At 42.5% G+C, this 24,572-nt stretch overlaps 4 protein-coding genes across 4 annotated transcripts; 1 reads left to right on the forward strand and 3 right to left on the reverse strand.

Annotated features, from left to right (window-relative positions):
- Window positions 1-250: 250 nt before the first annotated feature.
- Window positions 251-1,006, forward strand: LOC124696365 (dehydration-responsive element-binding protein 2D-like). Its single transcript, XM_047229103.1, has one exon. The coding sequence runs from the start codon at window positions 251-253 to the stop codon at window positions 1,004-1,006; it is 756 nt and encodes a 251-aa protein (XP_047085059.1).
- Window positions 1,007-6,876: 5,870 nt separating this feature from the next.
- LOC124703289 (cysteine desulfurase 1, chloroplastic-like) lies at window positions 6,877-13,113 on the reverse strand. The gene is made up of 10 exons (XM_047235516.1): window positions 12,874-13,113; window positions 11,909-12,042; window positions 11,167-11,326; window positions 10,648-10,834; window positions 9,722-9,867; window positions 9,554-9,626; window positions 9,332-9,395; window positions 8,303-8,402; window positions 7,985-8,143; window positions 6,877-7,377 (listed from the first exon to the last, which is right to left on the reverse strand). Exons 1-10 carry the CDS (start codon window positions 13,096-13,098, stop codon window positions 7,207-7,209), a joined length of 1,419 nt encoding a protein of 472 aa, XP_047091472.1. The 5' UTR covers window positions 13,099-13,113; the 3' UTR covers window positions 6,877-7,206.
- Window positions 13,114-13,949: 836 nt separating this feature from the next.
- Window positions 13,950-17,319, reverse strand: LOC124699318 (methylesterase 17-like). Its single transcript, XM_047231639.1, has 5 exons — window positions 17,208-17,319; window positions 16,834-17,117; window positions 16,582-16,722; window positions 14,513-14,641; window positions 13,950-14,309 (listed from the first exon to the last, which is right to left on the reverse strand). The coding sequence occupies exons 2-5, from the start codon at window positions 17,056-17,058 to the stop codon at window positions 14,046-14,048; spliced, it is 759 nt and encodes a 252-aa protein (XP_047087595.1). The 5' UTR covers window positions 17,059-17,117; window positions 17,208-17,319; the 3' UTR covers window positions 13,950-14,045.
- A 55-nt stretch (window positions 17,320-17,374) lies between these two features.
- LOC124696366 (methylesterase 17-like) lies at window positions 17,375-19,013 on the reverse strand. The gene is made up of 4 exons (XM_047229104.1): window positions 18,771-19,013; window positions 18,144-18,320; window positions 17,891-18,025; window positions 17,375-17,804 (listed from the first exon to the last, which is right to left on the reverse strand). The coding sequence occupies exons 1-4, from the start codon at window positions 19,011-19,013 to the stop codon at window positions 17,541-17,543; spliced, it is 819 nt and encodes a 272-aa protein (XP_047085060.1). The 3' UTR covers window positions 17,375-17,540.
- Window positions 19,014-24,572: the final 5,559 nt, after the last annotated feature.

Raw genomic sequence — 24,572 nt, forward strand, 5'->3', positions numbered from 1 at the left:
CGCGGGCCCGCGGTCAGTGGGGACTGCCGTGCAGGAATCGTGTACAAGTACCCGCGCTACGGAACACCACCACGCCTCCCGCCTCGCCACCACTTTCTTTTCCACTTTACCCATTTCACTTCACTCCAACGCACACACTCGACAAGCGAAGCGAGGTAGAGAGAGAACCCCGTCCAATTCGAACCCCTTCTCTCTCTAAAACCCTGCCAAACCCACGAGAATTCACCAGTTCCATCGGCCGGCGACGGTGATGGAGCAGGAGCAGCTCCCTCGCCGCCGCGTCGTGCGCGTGCACTTCGCGGACGCCGACGCCACCGACGACTCCGACTCCGACGACGAAACGAGCCAGCCTCAGCAGCAGCGCCGGTTCGTGCGGCGGTGCGTGCGGGAGATCGACCTGCCGTGCTGGGCGACCAGGAGGAGGGCCGCCGCGGCCCAGAGGAGGCGCCCGGCCGGAAATTACGGCGGCCCGCGCTTCCGCGGCGTGCGGATGAGGCCGTGGGGGAAGTGGGCGGCGGAGATCCGGGACCTCCAGCAGGGCCGCCGCGTCTGGCTCGGCACCTTCGACACCGCCCAGGAGGCCGCCCAAGCCTACGACGCCGCCGCGCTCCGCATCCACGGCCCGGGCGCCAACATCAACCGCGCAGCCTCCTGCTACTACTCCTCCTCCTCCCCCTCGCCGCCGCTCTCCACCGTCACCACGTCCGCGCCGTCGCCGTCGCCGTCCACGTCCTCACCCCCATCGCCCTGCCCCCAGACGACGTCCGCCCCGGCAGCCTCGGTCTCCCAGCCGCCGACCACGCCGTGGTCCCTAGTCAACGCGGACGAGGAGGTCACGGCGGCCTTCGGGATGGGCTTCGCCGACGAGGAGCCCGCCCTGGCCAGCCTCGCGCAGTTCTGCCTCCCTCCGACGACAACGTGCAGCAGGTGGGACCCCTGCGCCGACTTCGTGGAGCTCGCCGACCTCGACGACCTCTTCGCCGCGCCGGAGCTCATGGCCGCCTGACCTGCAGCCCCGCCGGAAGCGGAGCAGCAGCTCCTGCTCCGCCGCAACTTTTTGGGAAGAGACTTTCATTCAAACTTGCTTTTTTACACTACTTTCTTTCTCGGCAGTCTGCAAATTTTGAAAGGCGTGCGTGCGGAAATAACTTTTGTCCGAAATTTTTTTGGCGTTCCGGAGAGAAGAATAAGCTTTTTTTTCTTTTTTTGTGGCTGAGAGAAGAATAAGTTGTACTGTACTAGTAGCAGGAGAAAAATCCCGAGATGTGTCTCGTTCTCCACCGGCCGTGCTGCCGTTAAGGCCAGGGGCGATTTCGTAATTTCCAGTGAAGAGATGTTCTGTTTTGTTGTTCGTGTCTGCCGAGGCTTGACGGGACAAGACCTTTTGCTTGCGTTTCACGTTCTTGTGGGAACCAGTGATAACCTGAGCCACATCTATGCACGTGATGCTTCGTACCTGTGTATCAGGCCACTCTGTGACTCATTTTGCTGTTTGTTCAAACATCGAACGTGATGCTACTACATCTACAGACCATATGCCCTCTTTAATTCATATGATTTTTATGAAATTTGTGTAGGATTTGCATCATATAGTAAAATTTTCTATATAAGTTGTTTGATTTGTATGAACATATTCTATAGTAATCTTGTAGTCCATGATAAAGGAAAAAAAAAATAGCTTGCTACAGCTGCGCCATAGCCGATAGAGGAGCTATATCACCACTAACAAAATGGTCTCATCACGCTATAATTTGAAGCCCAATACCTGCTTTCGTCGGTTGAAACGCTAGCACCAAGCCGGTTGTAGACCATGGCTACTGCGCCTAGGCCATGACGACCATGGCTAGCGGGACACGGTCTGAATCGAGGCGACCGACCACGCCCTAAATCCATGATGGATTATTTGTACTCCTTTGTCCTTTACTCTTTGTTCCACTGTGAATTATTTCAGCTGCTAGACACTAGAATCCCCAAACTAATTTGTATATAGAAGCTTGATTGTCTTTTCAAATACTAGAACTGCTACATCGAGGCTTAATTGCTTGTCTATCCTATACTTCTGTAGATTGAACAGATTCATCTTGCCTATTCAATTTCATTCCATTCGATGTCACTTTTTTTACAAATAAGGATTGTAGATTGAATTGGCAAATCTGTTTAGGTCCGTAACAGATTAGAAGCAATGAAATAGTTCTGGAGACAAAAAAATATTATTTTCCATGATATGCATCCTGAAATTCTTTGTTTCGATGACATATATTGCTTTTTATAGAGAAAACTGCTAAATGGTTTAGCTGCCGCTATACCGCAACTTCTATAGCTTCTGGACGAGGCATCCGCTAAATCAAATAGCCCGCTCTTTTTTTTTTCTTGATGATATCTTAATACGGAGTACTATGATTTTCCTATCCTATAAATCAAAGGAGCCCTATAAATTTAGTAAAAATTCAGCATTCTCTAAGTTTAACGAAGTTCAAAAATAAAACAAAAGCATCTACATTATTAATAGATCCACCATACTATGTACTTCTATTTCAAAATAAGTGCCGCAAATCAATCGAGATTTCCATGTCTATGAATTTGCGAATCTAAGATACTTATTTTAAAATGGAAAAATATTTTATTACTATATTTATTAACTATTAATCTATTATATGTTTATTTGTATCTTTCGTCAAAATTAATATGCTTTGAATTTTTGTAATATGTGTCTTATTTTTGAATGGAGGTACTCCCTATGTCAAGGATTAGCCTGCATTCTAAGTTTAGTCAAACTCAAGCTTTCTAAACATTGACTAAGTGTGTAAGAAAGAATGTAAATATCTACAATATAAAATATATATTGTTTTTAATTATTATATTTTCCATTATATATATTTGGCGTCAGAGATGTTGATACTTTTATCTATATGATTGGTTAAATTTTATGATGCTTGACTTTAATCAAACCTAAAATGCAGGATAACTATTGATAGATGGAGTAGTTATATAGGTACTTGACTCTTAGTTTACCATGTGTTGGTAAAACTAAGTCACTTGAATTGGTCGAGCTTGAAAATAGCCTGAATAGAGCAAAATAATTTTTAATCCGCACGTTATACAAGGAGTGAAGTTCTGATACTGTCTGATTGGACGCGATGGTCCAAAAATCTCGAAAGGTGACTGAGATCATCTATCTTGGAAAACTTCTGATTTTCTTTCCCTAACCATCCCAGTAAAGTTTTATTTGTCGCTACACATATGTCCTGCATGCGCGCTACACGACCGAGTCTTCTGTTTGCGTATGGATCTCCAAATCTATCCAAATCTCTTTTTTGGGACTTCCTATTTTAGAAATCCTGTATAGTCCAGGCACGCAAAGACTGACCGAGGGGCAAACACCGGTAACTAGTGCTACCAGTGGGCGAAGGAAGCAAAACATCTGAGGCAGGGAATGTTTGGTCTATGTCATAGCTCCATTTTAGAGCAACGGGTTGTTATTGATGTTGATTTGGCATCATAAATATTCTATTTTTTGTATATATAATAACATTGATTAAATTTAGAGGACACTGACTTTTGACTAAATTTATAGGACTTACTAATTAAAGGGAGGGAGTATATATATGATTCTCGATCACACATTCACTTAGTAGTACATTTGATATAGAAACACATTTGAATATAAGATGAACCTAATACCAACACTGGAGTTTTAATGCAAGTCCTAGCTAGGCAATGGCAATGGTCTACCTAATTTTGAAAATCTTCCATAATTTTATCGATCAAGACTTTTGAATATCCCTGGCTCAATGTAGCACCTCATGAAGAAGCCATCTCGTACATCTTGTTTCGCATCGGCCTTGATGATATTTGTTGCCGAGTAAGCCCTTTCAATCATTATCCTTGTCACTTGTAAAAGCAATGTCAGCTCAATGAGGCGATAAACCGAAGAAAACATTATATGCCTTTTAAATATCGAGACAAAACTCTAAGGTCAATTATCCGTGTGTAAATGATGAATAGCTCAACGCTATCTTGTATATATTCATGCTCATAATAATATCCATGATAAATCTGTAGAAACATAGAAGTTGTCAACTGTAATCGAGTGTAAGGTGGAAGCATTTTTCTCGATAGCTTAGTTAAACTTGACATAGTTTAACTTTTTAAAAATAATATAAGTCTTAAGCTTTAGAACGAGGGTAGTAGTTTTTTTTGATTTAGGTGTGTAAGATGGAGGCATTTTTCATGTGCTTTTCATGCCTTTCATCGCAACGACTATTCCTGGAATTTTCCTATATTTAATAGGGTGTGCCTATGTCTCAGTCGACTAAGATTTTCTTAAGTCTCAGTCGACTGAGATTTTCTTAAGTCTCAGTCAACTCAGAAAAGTGCAACTACAGTTCAAAGAAAAGTGCAACTGGGTTCAGTTGCACATTTCTGTTAGAAAAGTGCAATTGCACTTTTTTAACAGAAAAGTGCAACTCAAAGCACATTTTTGTAAATGACTTAGACTTAAGAAAATCTCAGTTGACTGAGAAATAGCAAAACCGTATTTAATAACCCTCTATTTTACATGTAGGATTTCTCTATTTTTTCTATTTCTGCGCTTTCTTTTCCTTCGGTACAAAGTGGCTAGCGTTTTTACAAGGCAGAACGAAGGAGTAAAATTGGAAAATGACGAGGAAAAGAAAGAGGGAGAGCAGGAGCACAGTCGAAAGAGAGCAGCAGGGGCGGAGCACAGTTGGAGGAGTCCACTCCACACAGTTACTGCGTAGAGGTAGGTCAATGGAATGGAGCCCATGGAGCGAGCTGTAGCGACTCCGCGGGCATGCGGCCGTGCTCCCCCGGAGAGAACCGCCTACTGCCCCGGCCGTACACCGGCACACCGAGTGAGTGACCACATGCACCTCACCTGCCAACACGGGAAGAAACTCGTCTATTTTGGGGAGTGGTGTTTTGGCACATGGTAGCATGTGCTTCCTATATTTTTAAATACATCTATTTTGAAATGTTTTAAAAAATAAAACTAAAAGTTCACAAGTATATCTTCAAGTGCTACGCGCCAACTAAAAGTCCTGAATGTTTGTGCGAAGTTTCAGTAGAAATTTCATTGTATTTTGAGTTACAGAAAAAACAAGTTTGTGGCGACGTATAGTGGTAGATATTTGCCAGAAATTTATCTTTTTTATAGCTCGAAATATAACATATTTTCTCCAAATTTCTACACTACCTTCAGAATGTTTATATGAAATTTCAAATATTTTGAAACTCAAAAAATATGATTTTTAAAAATCGAGAGCACTGGTGCTCATGTGTCAAAGGCACTTTTTGCTATACTGTAGTATACTATTTTGTTATCTAGTTTTCTTTTAGAAACATAATATAGAATTAGACGGTCACAAATACATCCCTGTGAACGCACGTCACTAATTGGCTAAGTTATACTACATTACTACTCTCTTAATAATACAACCACAAGTCCACAACTTGGTTAGGTTACATGCTCCGACTGGGAAATATGTGTGAGAATCATCTCCTACGTGGTTTTACAATTATTTTACTTTTTTATATCTTGCCATGCCAAAGTTCATATCAGTAGGCTGTAGGGTATACTCCGTCCGTTTCAAAATAGAGAAAGTTCTAGTTTTGTGCCAACTCAAACTTCTTTAAGTTTGATCGAATTTAAAAATCATCAGTATGTACAACATTCAATCTATATGGCATGAAAATTTGATGTACGATGAATGTAATATAATTAATCTGATGTTATAGATTTTTCTATAAATTTAGTCAAACTTGAAGTAATTTGACTTGAGAATTGAGAAAAACTAAAACATCAGTTATTCTAGAATAGAGAAAATAGTGTTAGCAGATGGTTGCCAGCTCCGTAAGTTATTTATGATTTATACTCAATATTCAAAGAGCCAGACAATTCAATTATACACACATCAACACCTCTCCTCACATATGACAATGGAAGAGAAAGTCAACACGTGAAACTCAGGGCTAGGCACAAGAGTCTTTGTACATGGATAGAGAGGGCACCAACAATTTTAGAATAAATTGCGTCACACAAAACTCTAACTCAAGACATTGGGCTATGACACCATATCAAGTTTCTTGCATCAGCCAACATAAGTAACGATGAAAGGGTCATGCAATCCACTTATATGTATATATACCAAAGAAAATTGGTGATGCTTGTTGATATCACAAATTTTCTTTGGTATCAGTTCACCATAAAATACCAACTTCCATCGAAAAAAAACATACTTCCTCCATTCATAAAAGGATATCGGAGATTTGTCTTAGTGCAGATGTATCTATACGTACTATATAAGCCTATTTCAAGATGTTCTAACTTTTTCTAAATCTTATTTCAGTTCAAATATAGTCCACATTCAAATATCCAAAATCTTATAAGTCAGAGCGGAAATCTCACGTTTTGGCTACGACGATGTACTACCGTTGAACAGTGCCAAACATGGACACTGCCACAGATCTGACCTTTCATTCGACACTGTTAAAAGGCTAGGACCTCAGTTTACCCCACATATCATTAATTTCCAGTTCATCACGCAAGCGCACCTCTCCTTTTTGGCACTGCCGAGATCCAGCACAGGTTAACCGGATCCAGTCTACCACAACATGTCACCAGGAACACCTCCCCTTTATTCCGGATGTCGATGGAACCAACGATGAGAAGAAAAAGGAACATACGCGTGCATGCCTGGAATCAATCAGGATAGATACATACAGATTCCTGGAACTGCACCCAGCTTATGAGTGTCCATCATCAGTATCATGTGTGCCACCAAAAACTGAGAAGATGGATCAAGGAGAAAAGCCCCTGAAATCATTACAGGCAGGAAGAGCGGGAAAAAAAGAGGATGCATGCAAATGCAGGTGCAGTAGCACCATGCAATGTCTGAGGCGTCAAAAGTTACATGGATCTTTGCCATTCTCTTTCAGACATAATTTCCATATCTACTTATGTAGGATTTCTGCCCACAAGTGGATCTAATGAACATATATGCTTATTCCATGGTTTCAGAATGCAAATTGAACTGCCCGAGCTACATAAGGCTTATTTCAAAACTTCAAGATTGCAAAAAGGATTACATAAACTTTCCCATGCTTGATTTACAAGAAAAGCCTGATAGACAGCAGGCATTAGTATGAGCAGGCGTAGGTTTTCTGTACGTTGCTGCCTGGACTGCACTAGTGTTGGGAAGTAAGGAAATCGATGGTATCTTTAAGTCCGTGGATGAAGACATCCACCTCCTCCTTTGTGTTGTAGAAGTGAAGACTGGCACGGGCACTTGCGGTGATACCGAGGGTTCGATGCAAAATCTGTGCGCAATGATGCCCTGACCGAATTGCCACGCCATGCTGAAACAAAATAGTCAAGCATATATCAGTTCTGCATTGCTAGTGCTACCAGACATATTTCTCATGCCAGTATGCAAAATGCATCATAAAAGACAACAATTCGGCCACAATGTTCTATTATTCACAATTCTTTTGTGCAGTTCAACAAGATAGTTGAAAAAAAAGATATTTTCATAACTATGCCGGGTGTTCACTTGCTATAGTTTCTGGTTGTCATGCGATGTAAATATACCTAGAATTCTACCCTCATTTAGACTGCAGGTGAAACTAAGCAAAAAAGTAGCTCCTAGAAAACACATAGTGGAGACTCACAAAATTCCCAGGAAAATTTCTTTATGCAATCTAATAAAGAAGCACGGAGCTAGCACACAAGGAGTACAACTATGGCTAAAAAACAGAACACACATTTGTATGTGAGGGCATGTACAATGCAAGATGCTTAGAAATGTGCTTGTACAAATAAACCAGTTTATCCTTAAGCATTAATGCTTATTTCTGTAGCAGAGGTGCCTAATTAAGCACCTGGTCTGTAGAAATAAGCTCTACTGCTTAATCAATAATCGGTTTACTTTGTAGGTCCTGATGCAGTGGTTGAAAATCAGCATACCTGAAGATCAAGAATTTCTGCAATATCTGTTGGATGAACATTCTCAACATTGAAAGAACATAAAGGAGCACGGTGATCACTTTGGGAAGGAGCTGGACCATAGACCCGAACCTTTGGAACGGAAAGAAGGCTCTCATAAAGATAAGCCCCCAACTCTTTCTGGATGGCACAAAATGACAAGTGAGGCAATAACATAGGGATAAATTTACAACTCTTTTTGGAGAGTACAATATGCACAATCCTAAGAACGAACAAGACTAACAATGTTTCAAAGAAAATATTAAAGGGAGGTGATACAATGAAAGAATTAAAACTGACCTCATACTCATGGATCCTGTGCATGCCAAAGTTTGACAGATAATCTATTGCTGCTCCCAATGCAATAGCCTCTCCAATGGCAGGAGTTCCAGCCTCAAATCTTTTCAGTATACAGTATAGTTAGAGACTTAGATCCAACAAAAAAAAATCTCAAGTGCAATATCAGATGTCCTTTTTCAGTTGCATTTGCAAAAAATGTGAAGCAGAGACGAACTTGTAAAACGCTTAAGAAGGCAGCTTTTTTGACGAAAATAATAATGGAACTGTAAAACAATTAAAACTACAACATATCTTTATCGTTAATTCTATAAACAAAACCAGTTGGTGGTGCTCAGTTTTCCCTAAGATCAAACCGACTATTATATTTACTACCGAAGTCAAGATTAAGACCACCCACTTAATCTGTTCTGCAGAAACACCTCATTCTACGCGGATACACTGAGTCGCACCTCAATTCAATAAAACAATTAGTACTGTAAACTTGTAGGACGACTTTTTAGTCCGTAGCAATACAGGGGTGTAAGGGTTCCTCATGTTATCTTGTGGATTTTCCATAGCACGACATGCCGAGTGAGTTAAAGAGGAAAAGCAGTCGGCTAGAACTCCACCGGCAGAAAAGAGGGTCCTGCAGGAGGAGCAGGTACAGCGCAAGGCGGCTGTGTCCCTACAGGCTGCAGGAAGAGCAGGATCAGTGCTGGGAGACGTCTGAATGAAGCAGCAGCGATCGTAGCTCGGAATGAGAGCAGGGCGGCGGCGTGCAAGAGCAGTGGCAGAGGCACAATAGAGGTGATGGGCTGAAAGTTTGTTACCAGGATCAAGTGAGGGGAAATAAACGAGATCGGTCGAGAAACCGACCAATATAAGTTAACCTAAAAAACTGTCCATGATACCATGTACTTCTATCATTTGTGCTAATGTATTATTCTGCACCGTCTTTGTTCATAACATAATAACATATGATAGCATGAAATGACAGATATGAATTAGCCTGGAATGATCAAAAGAAGAAGTTGAAACTCGATTCCTCACCTAGAAGGTGGCTCAGCATATGTAGATTTGTCTTCGAACACATCTGCAATCATTTCACCACCACCTACAAGGAAAATACTATTTCAAGACTATTTACAACAATATGCTTATTTCAAGAGGAAACCTAGTCTTAGTCATGGCTGTGTTTCAACAAGAGGAGCTAACTACCTAATTTATCCTTTGATACAGAAAAGAAATTCCTTCTGCCTTACAGTATTTTACCTAAGAAAGGCTCCATAGATGACAAGATCTCGAATTTTCCATGCAAGAATCCGACGCCTGTAGGGCCACACATCTGAGAAGTTAAGCCCATAACTTGTAAAGGTCAATAATTTTGCTGTTGGTGAAATGACTATAATTTGTTGCTAACAGAGAATTGATAACAAAAACCTTATGCGAGGATGCGACAAGAAAATCGGCACCAAGCTTCTGAACATCAACTGGCATATGGGGGACACTTTGACAAGCATCTACAAGAACTTTAGCTCCGACTCTGTTTGAACATGCTACAATCTCCTCAATAGGAAGCATTGAACCTGGAAGTAATTAAGAAATAAGATATACTAGAATCCTTCTCAGTAACTGTTCTATCAAGACAGAAATAACAAGAAATGGAAATTAGAATGGTGGGGACCAAATCAGCGAAGATTTTCCATAAATCTAGCGTTCTCGCATAACTCATAACCCATCGTGACCAAACAATGCAAATAAATGAACCAAGTCAGACACTCAGAATACCATGCCGACTTACAGTCAACCGGTACCAAAGAAACTATAAAGTATCTTATAGAAGTGTACGAAGCTACTTGAGTTACCATTCTGTCATTAATAAATAGTCTGACATAACTAATTCTAATTTGTACTCCATAATGCTTTCACTCAACTGAAACACACATTTGCGTCACATTTTGACTCAAACGTGCATGCCTTGCACTAGCAATAATATCCTTTCATCACAAAAGGCATCTCAAATAAATTTGCACATAATAAAATGTTTCCTCTGTCCCAAAATAGAAGGTGTACAAACAGTCCAAACTTACTAAATCTAACAAAATATATAGAATAAATATCAACATCTACAATATTGAATAAATACACGATGAAAATATGTTTTATGGTACATCTATTGATAATGATTTGGTATTATTGATGTTCATGTTTTTATCTATATAAAGTCCGTCAAACTTAGAAGACATTGACTTTTGACCAAATTATGTGCCTTATATTTTGGAATGGAGGGAGGCCATGTTAGCGGAAATTTTATAGCTTCCACGAACCTTCACTAAATTACACAAAGAAGGAATACACCTACTTACCCAGTACATTTGAAACATGATGGACAACAACAATCTTTGTCTTGTTTGACAGAAGCCCTTTTAATTGCTCAATGTCTGGAACCTCTTCTTTAGTCAGCCCAACATACTTTAGAACAGCACCAGTCTTCTGGGAAACAAATTGCCAAGGAACAATCGCACTATGATGCTCCGCAACTGTAAGAACAATCTGGTCGACAAAATAGCAGATAGATTGTTAGTAACAACTAATAAGTGCACAGATAGCTGCAGATTTTCACAAATCCTAATAGACACAAACATTTGGTGAATTTTTAACTGAGATAAATTCAATATTTTCATCTGAAAAATGGTAGATCTTGCAAATTAATAGGCTAGAAAAAGACGAGAGAAAATAAGAGGATGCATAAATACTTGGAGAAGGGAAAACAGTGATTGGCAAATAATAATCACTATGATATGCATCAAAATAGGAGCATAAACAGAAGTTACAGCTGACAAGTAGCACATAATGTATCAGGTGGGAAAAGTAAGAGGTCTCACCTCGTCTCCTTGCTTTAAGTTAGATAAGCCCCATGAATAGGCTACTAAATTGATAGCTTCTGTAGCATTACGAGTGAAAATAATCTCTCTACTATCAGCCGCATTCACGAAATTTGCAACCTTTATTCTTGCAGCCTCATACGCACCAGTAGCCTTCGCGCTGATTTAAATGATGAAACATGTCAGTAGGAGCAAAGCATATCGACACATACACTGATCCATACATAGCAAACATGCATATGTACATGTGCACAAACGCTAAGAGCATACAGAACATAAGATAATCTACTTGACAGTGCTAAAAGCTAGCAGCCAAGAAATAGCATACTATGAAGCAAATCACCACTGTATCTTTCTACCAGTGGCGCAATTGATCATCATATATCACAGGAAATACCACACAAAACAGACAAATCACTTTTAATCACAGAAAAAGATGTGCAAGGCAAAACATGAGAAGCTACTATTTAAAAAAAAATTGTGCTGTTAGAGTGTTCAGTCGTGATATCATCCATACTCCTAGCAGGGGAGTAAAAGAGCCGTCTAATGCACATGTTACTACCTCTAGGTAGCTAGCGCCTGATATTACATCAGGGTCACCCCTTTGCTTCACTCGCAATTAGAGATGATATGCATGCTCATACAAAAAAGAGATAGCGAATATGTATGCAAATTTGAGCTACTAGTACAATCTTTACACTCGACACCCAATTAAGATGCAAATGGAAAACATAAAAATTACCTGAGAGCATGAATGCCACGATGAACATTCGAATTATAAAATCGGTAATAGTCATCTAGGGCTTTCATTACATGAGAGGGTTTCTGCGATGTGGCACCATTGTCGAAGTAAACTAATTTATTACCATCGAATTCCTGCAAGTTCCAATGATCATAAATGAATTAACAGCCAACTCACTCGAATGCCAAAATCTCATATACAACGAACTGCATGGCTAAGTAAGCTCCACCATATAGTAATCATAAAAGAATCCAACATGTGAATCAAAAACTTAATCTTGCGGTTACTCAATCAGATTTTTTTTTTTTTTGAATTTTCACCGGGGGGGGAACGAGTCCCCACCTGAATATACTCAATCAGAATTCAATGCAAGCGCAACAACTATTTCACAAAACGTTCTACAAATACAAACAGTCTATAAGAAGATCTTGCACATGCCCGTGCGAATCAAATGAGAGTCGCGTGAAATTTATATCAGCTTAGAAGTTGCATCAATCCGATAATAATCAACATATCCACACTGGTAACTATAGCAGACACAGTGATACTCTGAAATCCTGCATCTGTCTTACCAACAAATAACAGAATTTGTTGGCCTAAGGGAAGCAAAACTACATAAATGTTCTAACCAGGACTAACTAAATTCACTACTACAGTAACAAATGGTCAACGCGAAGCTTTGATGGGATAGCTCAGGAATAACCAACAACACCCACAAGACTGCAATACATGTCCATGGAGCATTGACTGATCAAGCAACTAGCAGACCAAATACAGATAGTACACCCTCATACAATCAGAACTAGAAGCGCGACAATCAAGAACGATCCGACAATTTATAGGGAACAATCAAAACTAGATGAGCGCCTATAACACTGGTTCCGTCAATAAAACTCAAAACTTGGCCTCCAAACTCTCCGAGCCGGACCAAAGTACGACATGACAGGGAGATAGGCAGGGGAGACCTGGTCGAGGATGGGGAAGTCTACGCGGGTGAGGTCCCCGAGCGAGGAGGCCGGCTCAGCCTCCCGCGATGGCGCCGCAACGGCCGCCGCCGACGCACCGCGACCCCGCCGCGGAGAAAACGTGACCGCACCGCCGCCGCTGGTAGTTCCGGGGCAGACGCGGTTCCTCAGGGAGGAAGGGAAGTATCGGAGCGACGCCACCCCCGCCGCCGCCGCGGTCGCCATGCGCGCCGTCTCTCTCCCTCTGTGGGTTAGATTAGCCAAAGCTTCGCGGTGTGCGTCTCCTACTGCCACGTGGGGTCCACTGGTCAGCGTCGAAGTGGGTTTAAAGCGGTCAGTGTGCTGGACCCGCTCGGCGGTCTCGCACGAACACGAGTAACCCCGGTCTGGTGGCGCGGCGCGCCCGCGAACAGCAACCGGCATCATCGCCGCCGCCGCTGGCTCCTGGCGTTCGATGACCGCAGCTACGGCGAGGAGGTGCTCCAGGTGAGTAGCTAGCGTGATAGGAAGAGTAGAAGCCGCTTACTCTCTTAGCAACAGTGGCTGTGCATGGGCAGCAGCACGGCACCTGTTTGATCGAATGCGCGGCTGAGCAGCGCTTCTATTTGTTGCTGTGTTGTTGGATCAAACTGCTTAGCGTCTAATCCATGCGTTTGAACAAATGGTTGTCTCATTCACATGCGTGTCTTTTTTGCTGAAACAGAGGCCTCTGTTAAATTGGTAGAACAAAATATCCATACGGCTGAAAATACAAAGGTGTAAAGACATTCATGTTTCTAAATGCTGGATTTGTTGATTTGCAAAGCATGAAGTCATAAGCCATAACGCAAGGTTCATTCTGTTGTTCTGCAGCAAGGGAAGGATCTGTATGTGAGAAGGGGCAAGGTGGATCCAACCATTATTATTTTTGGAATAACATGGCACAGTATCCAAACTGGAAATACAAAGGCACTGATTCGATTTACTTCCCCACAAGTTAAAGGGTAATGTTTTCGTTAAACCATGTTTTACTTATACCCTCAAACCAGTTATAGATTTACCTTGAAGATTCCATGAAACTCTGTTTCACAAAGATGTGACCCTAACTCAGATGATACTTATCATTTTGTATAAGTGATGTTACAAGAATTCGAATATATCCACTATACAGTCTAGTGTTTTGCATATTTGCATCATAGAGATTTCACTATTAGATTAAAGAGCTGTTCCGGTGCAGAGAAGAAAGGGCTGTGATCTGTATCTATGACCAAAACCTCGCTGGGTGGCCACTTCTTGATCATGGAATCTTGCTGCTGAGGGTCCAGCATGTGGTCACGCTCCGTCTTTATGAAAACCCGTTTTACTCGATTCAATCTCTCGTCAGCTCCTTCGAAGCTTGCAGTACTAATAGCACTCACAGGCCATGGTCGCATCAGCATTGAAGCCAGTATTGAATCCTGAACATTACACAAAACCCGCATCGTTATTTGCCTCTTAAGTGGAGTACTACGCATAGTTCTTCAGGAGGTTGTTCAGGAATCACAAATGATAGCAATAGCTTTTCATGAAATATCGAAAATTATGGCAACGGAATATGTGCAACTTAATGAAGTTGTGGATGTGATGAGCACATTGGCTGAAGCCTGAAGCAATATAGTACCTCTTCAGGGCTTTGTTGGGATAGCCGATCACGTTGGAATTCTAATCTCAAAGCAACAGTCGTTGGAGGATCATCTGCTCCTGCACCGAATGTCGACTTAATCTCATTATCAGGCAAACTTGGTAATCCCTGTTACACAATAATATGCAGAAGCTGTCATTAGTCACACTTAGTAAATCTATAGCCATCAAACGAAATGACAGATCTGCAAAAGATGTGTAGTAGAGCTTGAAAAAAAAAACAGGTACATTTTGTGCCCCTCAACTATTGACCAAGTTTAGTTTTAGTCCCAGGACTCTAAAACATGACAAGCTTGATCCTTAAATTTTACCATTTGATTTGATCCCTTGCCCACTCAAAATGGTTTCACCGATGATGTGCCATTGATTTGGCACATGTGCCACTTAAGTCAACACGAAAAAGGCGAACATCATATTTCAAAAATAATATAAAAAGAGAATCGCGACCGATTTAGAAAATTAAGCATGGCTTCCTTTGGATGAAGCCTGGAGCAGTACCGGGATCGCGACCGCACTCACTGGTCAGCTGGAGCACAGTATGCAGACCTAAGGAGCTGGGCGGCCTTGGCGTTTTCGACATTGAGAAGTTTGGACGGGCTTTGCGGCTTCGCTGGCCTTGGTATGCTTGGGCCGACCAGGCCAGACCTTGGCAAGGAATGGCACTTCCTTGCGATGCCACAGATATGGAGCTGTTCAGGGCCTCAACGGATATCACTATAGGGGACGGCGCCAAGTGCCTGTTTTGGCACGACCGGTGGATGCCCGGAGGCGCTCTCAAGCTGCAGTTCCCAGCGCTTTTCGCCATTGCATCGTGGAAGTCTCGAACAGTTCCGAAGGAGTTGCAGGATAGGAACTGGTTGCTCTCCCTATTTCGCCTTTCCACTGCGATAGAGCTCGCCCAATTGGTCAAGCTTTGGGCAGCCCTTCGGGAGGTGGTGCTGCAGCCACGTGCGGATGCAATCTCTTGGCGTTGGACCGCATCGGGAGTATACTCTACGGCTTCGGCTTATCGCTGTCAGTTCGCCGGGGCCTGTCCTCCGTTTAGGACGGCCAAGGTGTGGAACGCGCATGCGGAGCCAAAGTGCGGTTTTTTGCTTGGCTGGCGCTTCACGGGAAGATCTTGACGACAGACAATCTGGCAATTCAGGGGGACCCGTTTGCAAACTGGATACACCCGGAGTCCCAGACACGGTGCAACATCTACTCTTGGACTGCAGCTTCGCCAAGTCGGTTCGCGACAAGATTTTTGGGTGGAATGGCACCATCGGGGTGCCACCGCCTGTGCTTGGGCATGGATTAAATTCGTGGTGGGACGGCATGGTCACAACGCTTCAAAGCGGGAAACGAAGGGAGGCTAATGGTGCCTTCATCTACACCATTTGGGGCATCTGGAAAGAGCGGAATAGAAGGATTTTCCGAACGAGTCGTTGATGCCAGACATTGTGGCTCACCTTATTTGGGAGGATATAGCGCAGAGGGCTTTCGCTCACTCTCAGGATCCTGGAGACCTAGCGGTTGCTTTTTAGGTTTCAGGCTTTAGACCTTAGGCTTGTTGCCCTGTCTCGGTTGCGGGCTTTGGAAGCTGCTCTTTGCTCTTGCAAAGACTCTATAATTAAACTTTCTATTCTATCTAATCGGATGGCAGGATCGACTGCTTCAAAACTAAAAAAAAAAAAGAGAATCCAGGGAACTCCATTTTTATTATATTTTCCAATAATTTTCTTCAACATTCTGTTTTTTCTTGAAAGTCCTCTTTGAAACTTGAGGGCTAAGTTTCACCGGGTTTAGAGTTTAGGGACCAAAACAAAATTCAGCCATAGTTGAGGAACTCAAACTAGACTTTTTCTAATTATTTTTGTAATACCAATACCGAAAAAATCCAGTAAATTTTCCAAGATCTTTTGAACCTGTTATATCAGTTATATCATGTAATTGACTACATGGGAACGAGCCGGCATTCTTATGTAATATTCAAGTGCTTGACTTTGTCAGCACTAGATAGGTGGCATATGCTTGAGGACAAAAGAAAGATAAGTCTGGAAACATTACATCTTTCTTATCTTCATCAGTCTGAAGTCCAAATGGCAGCATAGCAGCTGCCACAAAAATTGCTTGCTTGACCCTGTCAACGAATTCATGCATTGCATGAATCACACTCAGGCCTCCGATGCCATGTCCCATCAGAATAACCTGAAATTCGATCGAAGTGAGTTTTGCACGGTAAACCAAATTGCCCACAATTCTTCGACATTTTGGACATTTTGCGCGATGAGTAGTTTCTAAATGAGTGCACGGAAATACCTTCTCACCATCCGGCAAGGTGGAGATGAGGTCCAGGAGTGGCTTGTCATACTGCTCGAATGTCCGAACTGTGTTGGGGTCCGTAGGGTCGACGCCACCTCCGGCAAGGTCTATGCAGGTCACCCTGTAGCCAGAACCCTCAAGGAGCCACCGGAGCTTGAACCAGCACCACCCTCCATGCCCTTCCCCATGAACAAGCACAAAGTGATCCTTTGCCATGCCCATTCAGTTTCTTCCCATTGAGTACATCACCATCTCTATACCAATTGCCAGGGGAACTGTATCTGCATGGCCAGTTCCAAATGTCAAAACCAGGCAGGTCGTCCAGTGAATTCTATTTTAAATGGATGCCATGGAAGGTGGAGCTCTCTTACATATCTTGCATGTAAAGTGGCAAGATATAGCGTGTGGACCAGCTGGTTTGTCTCCTCCCTGCATTATGTTTGGCGTTTGGCCCTGATGGACGTGCTAAATTATCGGCGGATGTCTTGCAGTGTCTTGCTCTGCTAACTGCTGGTTGCCTCATTTCGACATGAAGATCAAATGCAGTATATATTATGTTTATATGTATCAACATGCTATATTCATGTGTTGTACATCTGAGCTTAACTCAATTGTCATGTAACATCGCACAGCGAAGACCGGCGAATACAAGGGCAGGAGCAGCTAGCCATCGCCCAGCGAGCATGCATGGTGTATACAACTGGTCACAGCGACTTGAGGATGAGCTGAAAGAGCTGCTCTGGTGCAGAGAAGAAGGGGCTGTGGTCGGTGTCCATGGCCACCACCTCAATCGGCGGCCAACGGCGGATCATTCCCTCCTGCTGCTCCAGCTTCACCATGGTATCCTTCGCCGTTGTTATGTACACGCGCCGCACCTTGTCGATTGTGCTCCTCTTGCCATTCCCAAACCTGGCTGCGCTCAGAGCAGCCGGCCATGGACGAAGCAGGATGGAGGCAAGCGCACAGTCCTGAACAAACATTACAATTACAGTGCTGCAACTAGGACATATAATACACCAGTAGATGATTGAGCGCTGCAATTTCATTAATTAACCTCTTGGGGGCTTTGCTCGTACAGGATCCTCCGCTGGAACTCCTCCCGCAGTCCCACACTCGTTGGCGGGTGATCCAGCCCCAGGCCAAATGAGAGGTCAAACACGTCCCCAAGCTCAGATAAATCAGGTATGCCCTGTTAATTAAGTTTCAGCTGAAAATCTTAAAAGAACTAGTGCAAGCTGCTATTGTGATCAGACATAGGAGAGCTTAATTGAACTAACGAGAGATAAAAGAGAAGGAGATTAAATCACATCTTTAATGTCTTCTTCTGTTTCGAAGCCAAAAGGAAGCATGGCTGCTGCTATGAAGATTGCCTGCTTGATTCTGTCGCTGAATAGATGCATTGCATGGGTCACGCTGAGCCCTCCCGCGCTGTGCCCAACCAAAATCACCTGAGGAAATATGTTAATGTTAGTTTTGTTACCGTGCTGCCAATCAGTAACGCAAGATTTAATTATATTATTGTGAGTAAATTTCTTTGCTACGTACTAGGTTTCTTGATAAACTATCGAAGAGCTACACTTTTAAAGTTCTTTTTTTGTTGTTGCAAAATTACACCTTTTCCGTCTCATGGGCTTGGAAAACTACACAGTTTCTCTATCTGACAAGCGGCATTTGCTATGAAGTTGCACTAGCACATTACGTGTCTGACCAGTCTGTTGGAAGTCGTAGAAAGTGATTTACTGAAATAGCGACAAAAATAAGTGTGGTCATGAAACATCTACCTCAAAATGTAGGTCTTTTGTGGTTCTGAAAAAAAGGAGTTCAAATAACTGGTGCATAAACGAGTATTGCAGTAAACAAAAACAAAAAACTGCATCTATGCATGCATTCAGTTGCAGTTTTGCACACCATATGTGGGTAAGTTGCATCCTCACCTTCTCGCCGTCCGGCAGCGCAGCCAGTAGGTCGACGAGCGGCGCGGTGTACTCGTCAAACGACCGGACGGTGCCAGGGTCGACGCGGCTGCCTGCTGCCCCTGCAAGGTCGACGCAGGAGACGCGGTGGCCGTGGCCCCGGAGCAAGGGGAGAAGCCTGAACCAGCACCAGGCACCGTGGCCGGCGCCGTGCACAAGGACGAAGTGCTCCTTGATCTCGGTAGCATCGCCGCCGGCTGCCATCTCGATCGTCAATAATATACGCTTACTTGTGCACTCTAGTTTGTGCGTATGTCTTGCTTGTACGTCGTCGCCTGCTCTTTATATATAGATCAGAGCGGGAGGATTTTTTTTCCTATTGGTTTTTGTTTCCAGAAGCACTTGGCTAGCTAGTGCAAATGTGGTCGTGGTCGGGGGTCTAAACGCAGGAAATCGCGTTATTGTACTAGACTACTGCCTCTCGTGCGTTTACTGGGTCACACCCGGCCTGTGACGTTCAGTTCATATCTTCACACGATGATACTACATCCTGCTGTACTATATAACAACTAAAAGAATGTAGGTGTCGGGAATCAGAAGCAATATGTTGTCAGGAAATCACGTCTGATCTTGTCTGCTTTAATTTTCAACCGACCACCAGAATCTCCCAGTATCGAGGAATGTTTGTTCTTTTTTGCAGAGACCACAAAGTTTTGGTCCAAAACGTGACAAGACTTTCAAACTGCTGGTCAACATCGTCTCATACTTTTCTAGAATAATTAGTGTCAACTGTTTCCATTACTAGATTCTTTTCTGATTTTTTGAAAAGTTTCAAAAAATGGTTAAAGCTAAGCAAAAACTTAACGTTTAAACGACTAGTAAAAAAATGTCTCTAAATTTTCCAGATTAATTAGTACCAATTGTTTCAGTTTAGGAAATTTTCAGGTTTTTCTCTTAAAGATGGAACATTTGGCTGAATGTAACAAAAGGTGGACCAAACTCAAACTTGTAGAAGGATGTTATAGATTATCTCCTTGGAGTCTCTAGTGCTTCTTCAGACAACTTCTTTCTACATAATGTTCTGCTGAAAATTTGGCTGAATGTAGTAACAAAAAGCTAACCTCACGTTCCTCAATAACCATTTTTTTTGGGGTCCTTTGGCTCTCCCCCTTCCTTGTTCGTCGAGATGAGAGACATAGAGAGTACTATATTGTATTATACATTGTTGCTAGCGCACTAGCGCCCTTTGTTTTATTAAGTACTAGCTCATTGTTTATACTCTGAAGGGCAGGCCTGGTGTAGGTGGTAGAGTATTTCACCTGTGTCATGCAGGTCCTGGGTTCGAATTAACCTCTTTACACAATAGACTTCACAATGTGTGGGTGCTGTCCCTGTTTTTTCGATAAAGAGAATTAACCTCTTTACACAATAGACTTCACAATGTGTGGGAGCTTTCAGCACCCTGTTTTTTCGATAAAGAGAATATATCAATGTGTGTATACTCTATCGGTGCAAAGGTAGCTAGCTAGTTTCCTTTTCTCTTACATGACGTATGTGAAAATGGTAGGCCGGCCATGGCCATTGCCTATCGGTGCAAAGGTAGCTACCACGACCCTTTACTGCATACTACGTATCTGGCATGGACTAGATGGAACTGGTCAATGCTACTTCCCTCTTGAAGCAAATGGCACGAAGAAGATGGTTAAATGTCACACTCCTCATCTTATGAGAAAAATATAACGAAAAAAATGTCACGGTCATGAAAGAATTTGGGAGGCCGGTGACGATCTAAGACGTGAACAGATACCCACAACGCAACAAACTAAATAAATGATGCAAGTTGAATAACATTATCAACCATTCAAAATCTATGGCTCCCCAACAACCTAGTCAAGTCAAGGCGTGAGTACATTCCCCGGCAGAAAAAGAAGGTGCATCTCAGGCGTTCGATTAACTAAATCCTAGACTTAGACTCATTTGGTTAAAAAAATCCCTACGGAATGATGTGGAGTAAACTGGTTGGCTCTGTTTTGATTCCTCCCGTGAAAATCGGCAACCTCCTTCCTATATGATGTGCATGATGCTAGTCCGTAGATGATTTCCGTAAGCCAACCAGTTTACTCCACACATTGTGAAGTCATGATGACTAATCGTTCAATGTGACTTATGTCTAAGTCTCTTTTGCCCACGATATACCTTGTAAAGCTATACGGGAGTTAATGTCATAATAGCTCAACTCTCTTATCGATCCATGATATGTGATTCATACGACTAAATCTTAGTCGACCGCCTCGGTTAACACTTAGCCGAGTTGCGCATGGACATGCTTTCATATCATCTGAGAAGGCCTACAGAATATCTCTCCAATCGGAGGGGCATAGTCTTGATTATCCATCTCATGCAGCTTGTTTCTCAGTCGATCCGAACTCTACCTTTATAGCTGCCTTGTCACAGAACATCGCTTGATAGAACCTAAATCGACCAATCCATAACTCGGACCATGCGATCGCCTCAGGTCTAACGATCAAAGGACGAATTTCTTATTGCATCTTGATGTGGGTTAGACCAACTTGCTAAACACTTTAGCCGAGTCCGTGTAAGTCGGATTAGTATCACATGCCCATGACAAGTGGAGCCGAGTCATCAGCCAACTTGCACATTAGTCTAAGAGGTGTGCCCAACATAACCTTGACGACTAAGGGAAATCTTGAATACAATAGTTCCACAATCGAATCACATATTCGATGATACATATCAAATGTTCATACATGGACACCATATGAATACATTAGGAAATACATCATCCATGATTTCCTCTAGGGTATATTTATAACCATGGATAAAGAAGAGGGGATGCGCATGGACTCGCTTGATGTCCGCGCTGACGCATTTTGAGTCCAAATTTGGGCTTGGAATGGGTCGCCCCAGGCACACCGGTCTATTTGTGTCAGTTTGATGGCTGGGGTTTTGGTGCTCGGATGTCCGCCCAGACCAAAACAGACAACCACGGTGTGTATGCATCGAGTCGTTGGAGCCCATTAAGTTGGTTCTTGGTTCTTGGATTTTCAACAACTAGATCCTAGGTTGGGGTCTAGATGAACTTGTCCTAGAGGAGGTTGCGTCTGATGAAGTCGAGACTTACCATGGTGTGGAGCTAAACGACAATGAAGCATGTAGGAACAAGAGGATGGAGTGCGCAAACGCAATGTGGGATGAAGAAGGAACATTGTTAAAAAACTAGGCCGATTAATCGCTACTAGGGGCCTGGCCGTGTCGATTACCATTAATCGTCTGTGTTAATCTTTTAGCCCGATTAATCATACTGAAAGTCCGGTTACTAGGTATGTTCCCGATTAACTACTACAATTCTTCAAAAAAGTTCCAAAATTTTCAATGCATATCGCTAGCACATGCACTACCCCCTCCCCAATAAAATAGGTTTTGCGAAGCTCCGCTTGATTGCAGCCTCTAGCAGCTCGATTTGCACTGTCGCCAACTAGTTCTTTGCAATCCCAGACCAGTTACTAGCAGTTGCCCAGACCTCAGATATAGGAGCTCGACCACCTTGAGGAGCACGTGCAGGAGCTCGAGGATGCCTTCATGTAGGTTAGGTGGTTGAGGTGTAAGAGGGGTCGTACTCTAGGTAGGTGGTGGGAGAAGATAAACTTCAGAAGTGAGAGGAGAAGAAGTGGAAGGAAAGAACGCGGCTTTGGCTAGTGGATCCTGTGACGGAGGAGAAGCGTACATGTTTTTTCTGAAATTTTATGCTCTAGAGAAGTAGAGCCAAATATATAGAGGCTCATATAATATTATTTTTCTTATATAAACTATTTTTAATTGCTAATTTGTGTAAGTTGCACCGATTAATAGCCAATCGATTAAAATCAGTTAATCGTTCGAATTCCGATTAATCGCTACTCCCAAACCGACCGAGCAGTTATGATTACCGATTTCCTTACCATTGAGAAGGAACAATGAACAAGAACAAAGAAAAAGAATAAGGTTGAACTCCCTCTTTGATCCCCTTTGATGAACTTCCCCTTTGACTACCACTAGACCGTAAGTATTAATCACCATTTGTATTACCTAGGGCCTAAACTAGTAAACTGACATTCATATTAGCTAGGAACTAGATTTAATTAAGTACTTGTAGACCATTTTCTCACCTGTGTGTGTGATGGTGGTGTAGTATGGTACGGTCACCAATAGAGAGAATATGTGGCCATAATTGTTGTGTACATGCAACCAAACATCCTACCTTGTATCATCATAGCTATTTATGTTTGTGTGCATCCAGTAAATCACCGGAATATTTTTTTGTTTCCAGTGATGCAACCTAGACTACCAAACAAACTCAACAACAATAGGGAGAAGAGGTGACAACAATTATTGTGTGCATGCAACCAAACACCTTACCTTGCATCGCCATAGCTATTTATGCTTGCGTGCATCCAATCAATCATTGGGATGCTTTTGGTTCTAGTGATACAACCAAGGTTGCCAAACAAACTTAACAACATGGTCGAAGTCATGTTTCGAACGTGACATGCACCCTGGAGCACAAAAAATGGCTATAGTCTACCAAATACGCCCTAAACTGGAGATGTAGTTTTTGTCCGCTTTCCTGTCCGTAACAACGCCAAACAGTATTTTTTGATCCCGGTAGTTCACAACCTGCCTTGCGAAATGGTAAGATGTTTAAGGCAAGTAAAATGGGCAACCTTAACAGATTCTAAGTGTCGCAAGCTCTATCCATGATTATTAGTTTACCCCAACTGAAAAGCAATAATTATGGACATAGATTATGACACCCAGAATATTTTAATGTACATATACGACTAGTAGTTTGTGTTATTTCTTCAATTGCCTCATGAAAGGCCCGACCTTTTCATGTTGATCTTTAAACTATCACTGAGATGCATACCGTTCAATGGATCGTGACTATATCTATCCGTATGATAAGAAAAGATTGAGTCCAGGTTGTCTCGTTCCATAGTTTGTGAACGAAAATAGACCCTCTCTACAGTAGTATTCTACGTGTTTTCATATTAGTATCATACCTACAATTCAACGACGACTCTAGAAGTTGTTGTCAACAACAATATCCACCTACCTTATGATTCCACTGTAAATCCTTGACAATTTCCGTGGTGGTAAACCTGCGAAGTTGCTAATTTACAAAGCACTACACCCCTGGACAATTTGGAAGTATTTTCTCTGAATGTGGATGCACTAGCATACCACATCCCTTCGAGTGCAGGCCTTTCCGTTATGGGTAATTCTCCAAGAGAACCAAACTGTGATTGAATTTTTACGAGGGCAATGACATCTTTAACCCACCACTGATCAAACCTCACTTTGATACCTTTGATGTCTTATAAACCCTGTTTTTTTAAGTGGAAGGCGATGTTTTCATTGATAGCGAGACGCGGATGATTTCGCCAATCTACCTATCGAATCAGTTTCTTAGACTCAGTCTCTCAAAATTACTCATAGGACATCTGCTTTTACTGTGTTTAAAAAAAACTCACCATCACTTCACCATTCGTTTCTTTCATTCTCTGGCCGCACAAAACAATTAGGACTAGGTTGCGGCACTGCTGCCACCGCCAAGGTTGTGAAGGCTCCGCTCAAGTGGATCCCACGCAAGCCATGGATGATAGATAGAGTTCTCAAAATATTGAACTTTTTTAATTGATGTTTTTGTCCAACGTTATGAGCTAGCTTTACTAAGACCGACTTAGTTTGGTCAAATGTTGATTGTTTAATTTCTTAAAAGTTTTCCGATTGTGATTAAATTCTAACAAGATATCATAAATATTG

This window comes from Lolium rigidum, chromosome 3 (assembly GCF_022539505.1).
Source record: "Lolium rigidum isolate FL_2022 chromosome 3, APGP_CSIRO_Lrig_0.1, whole genome shotgun sequence".
Classification (NCBI taxonomy): Eukaryota; Viridiplantae; Streptophyta; class Magnoliopsida; order Poales; family Poaceae; genus Lolium; species Lolium rigidum.

What these genes read in the sequence shown, in the direction of transcription:
- LOC124699318 (XM_047231639.1), bottom strand. Translation starts at nt 17,058, where the DNA reads ATGGGCATGGCAAAGGATCACTTTGTGCTTGTTCATGGGGAAGGGCAT. An exon ending in CTGATGAAGATAAGAAAGAT is followed by an intron (nt 14,642 to 16,581) that starts GTAATGTTTCCA and finishes ATTGTGTAACAG; the next exon opens with GGATTACCAAGTTTGCCTGA. An exon ending in CCCAACAAAGCCCTGAAGAG is followed by an intron (nt 14,310 to 14,512) that starts GTACTATATTGC and finishes TGTAATGTTCAG; the next exon opens with GATTCAATACTGGCTTCAAT.
- LOC124696365 (XM_047229103.1), top strand. Translation starts at nt 251, where the DNA reads ATGGAGCAGGAGCAGCTCCCTCGCCGCCGCGTCGTGCGCGTGCACTTC.
- LOC124703289 (XM_047235516.1), bottom strand. Translation starts at nt 13,098, where the DNA reads ATGGCGACCGCGGCGGCGGCGGGGGTGGCGTCGCTCCGATACTTCCCT. An exon ending in ACTTAAAGCAAGGAGACGAG is followed by an intron (nt 10,835 to 11,166) that starts GTGAGACCTCTT and finishes TTTGTCGACCAG; the next exon opens with ATTGTTCTTACAGTTGCGGA. An exon ending in ACAGGATCCATGAGTATGAG is followed by an intron (nt 8,144 to 8,302) that starts GTCAGTTTTAAT and finishes TGTGCCATCCAG; the next exon opens with AAAGAGTTGGGGGCTTATCT.
- LOC124696366 (XM_047229104.1), bottom strand. Translation starts at nt 19,013, where the DNA reads ATGGCAGCCGGCGGCGATGCTACCGAGATCAAGGAGCACTTCGTCCTT. An exon ending in CGCTGCCGGACGGCGAGAAG is followed by an intron (nt 18,321 to 18,770) that starts GTGAGGATGCAA and finishes ACTGATTGGCAG; the next exon opens with CACGGTAACAAAACTAACAT. An exon ending in CAGAAGAAGACATTAAAGAT is followed by an intron (nt 18,026 to 18,143) that starts GTGATTTAATCT and finishes CTTAATTAACAG; the next exon opens with GGCATACCTGATTTATCTGA.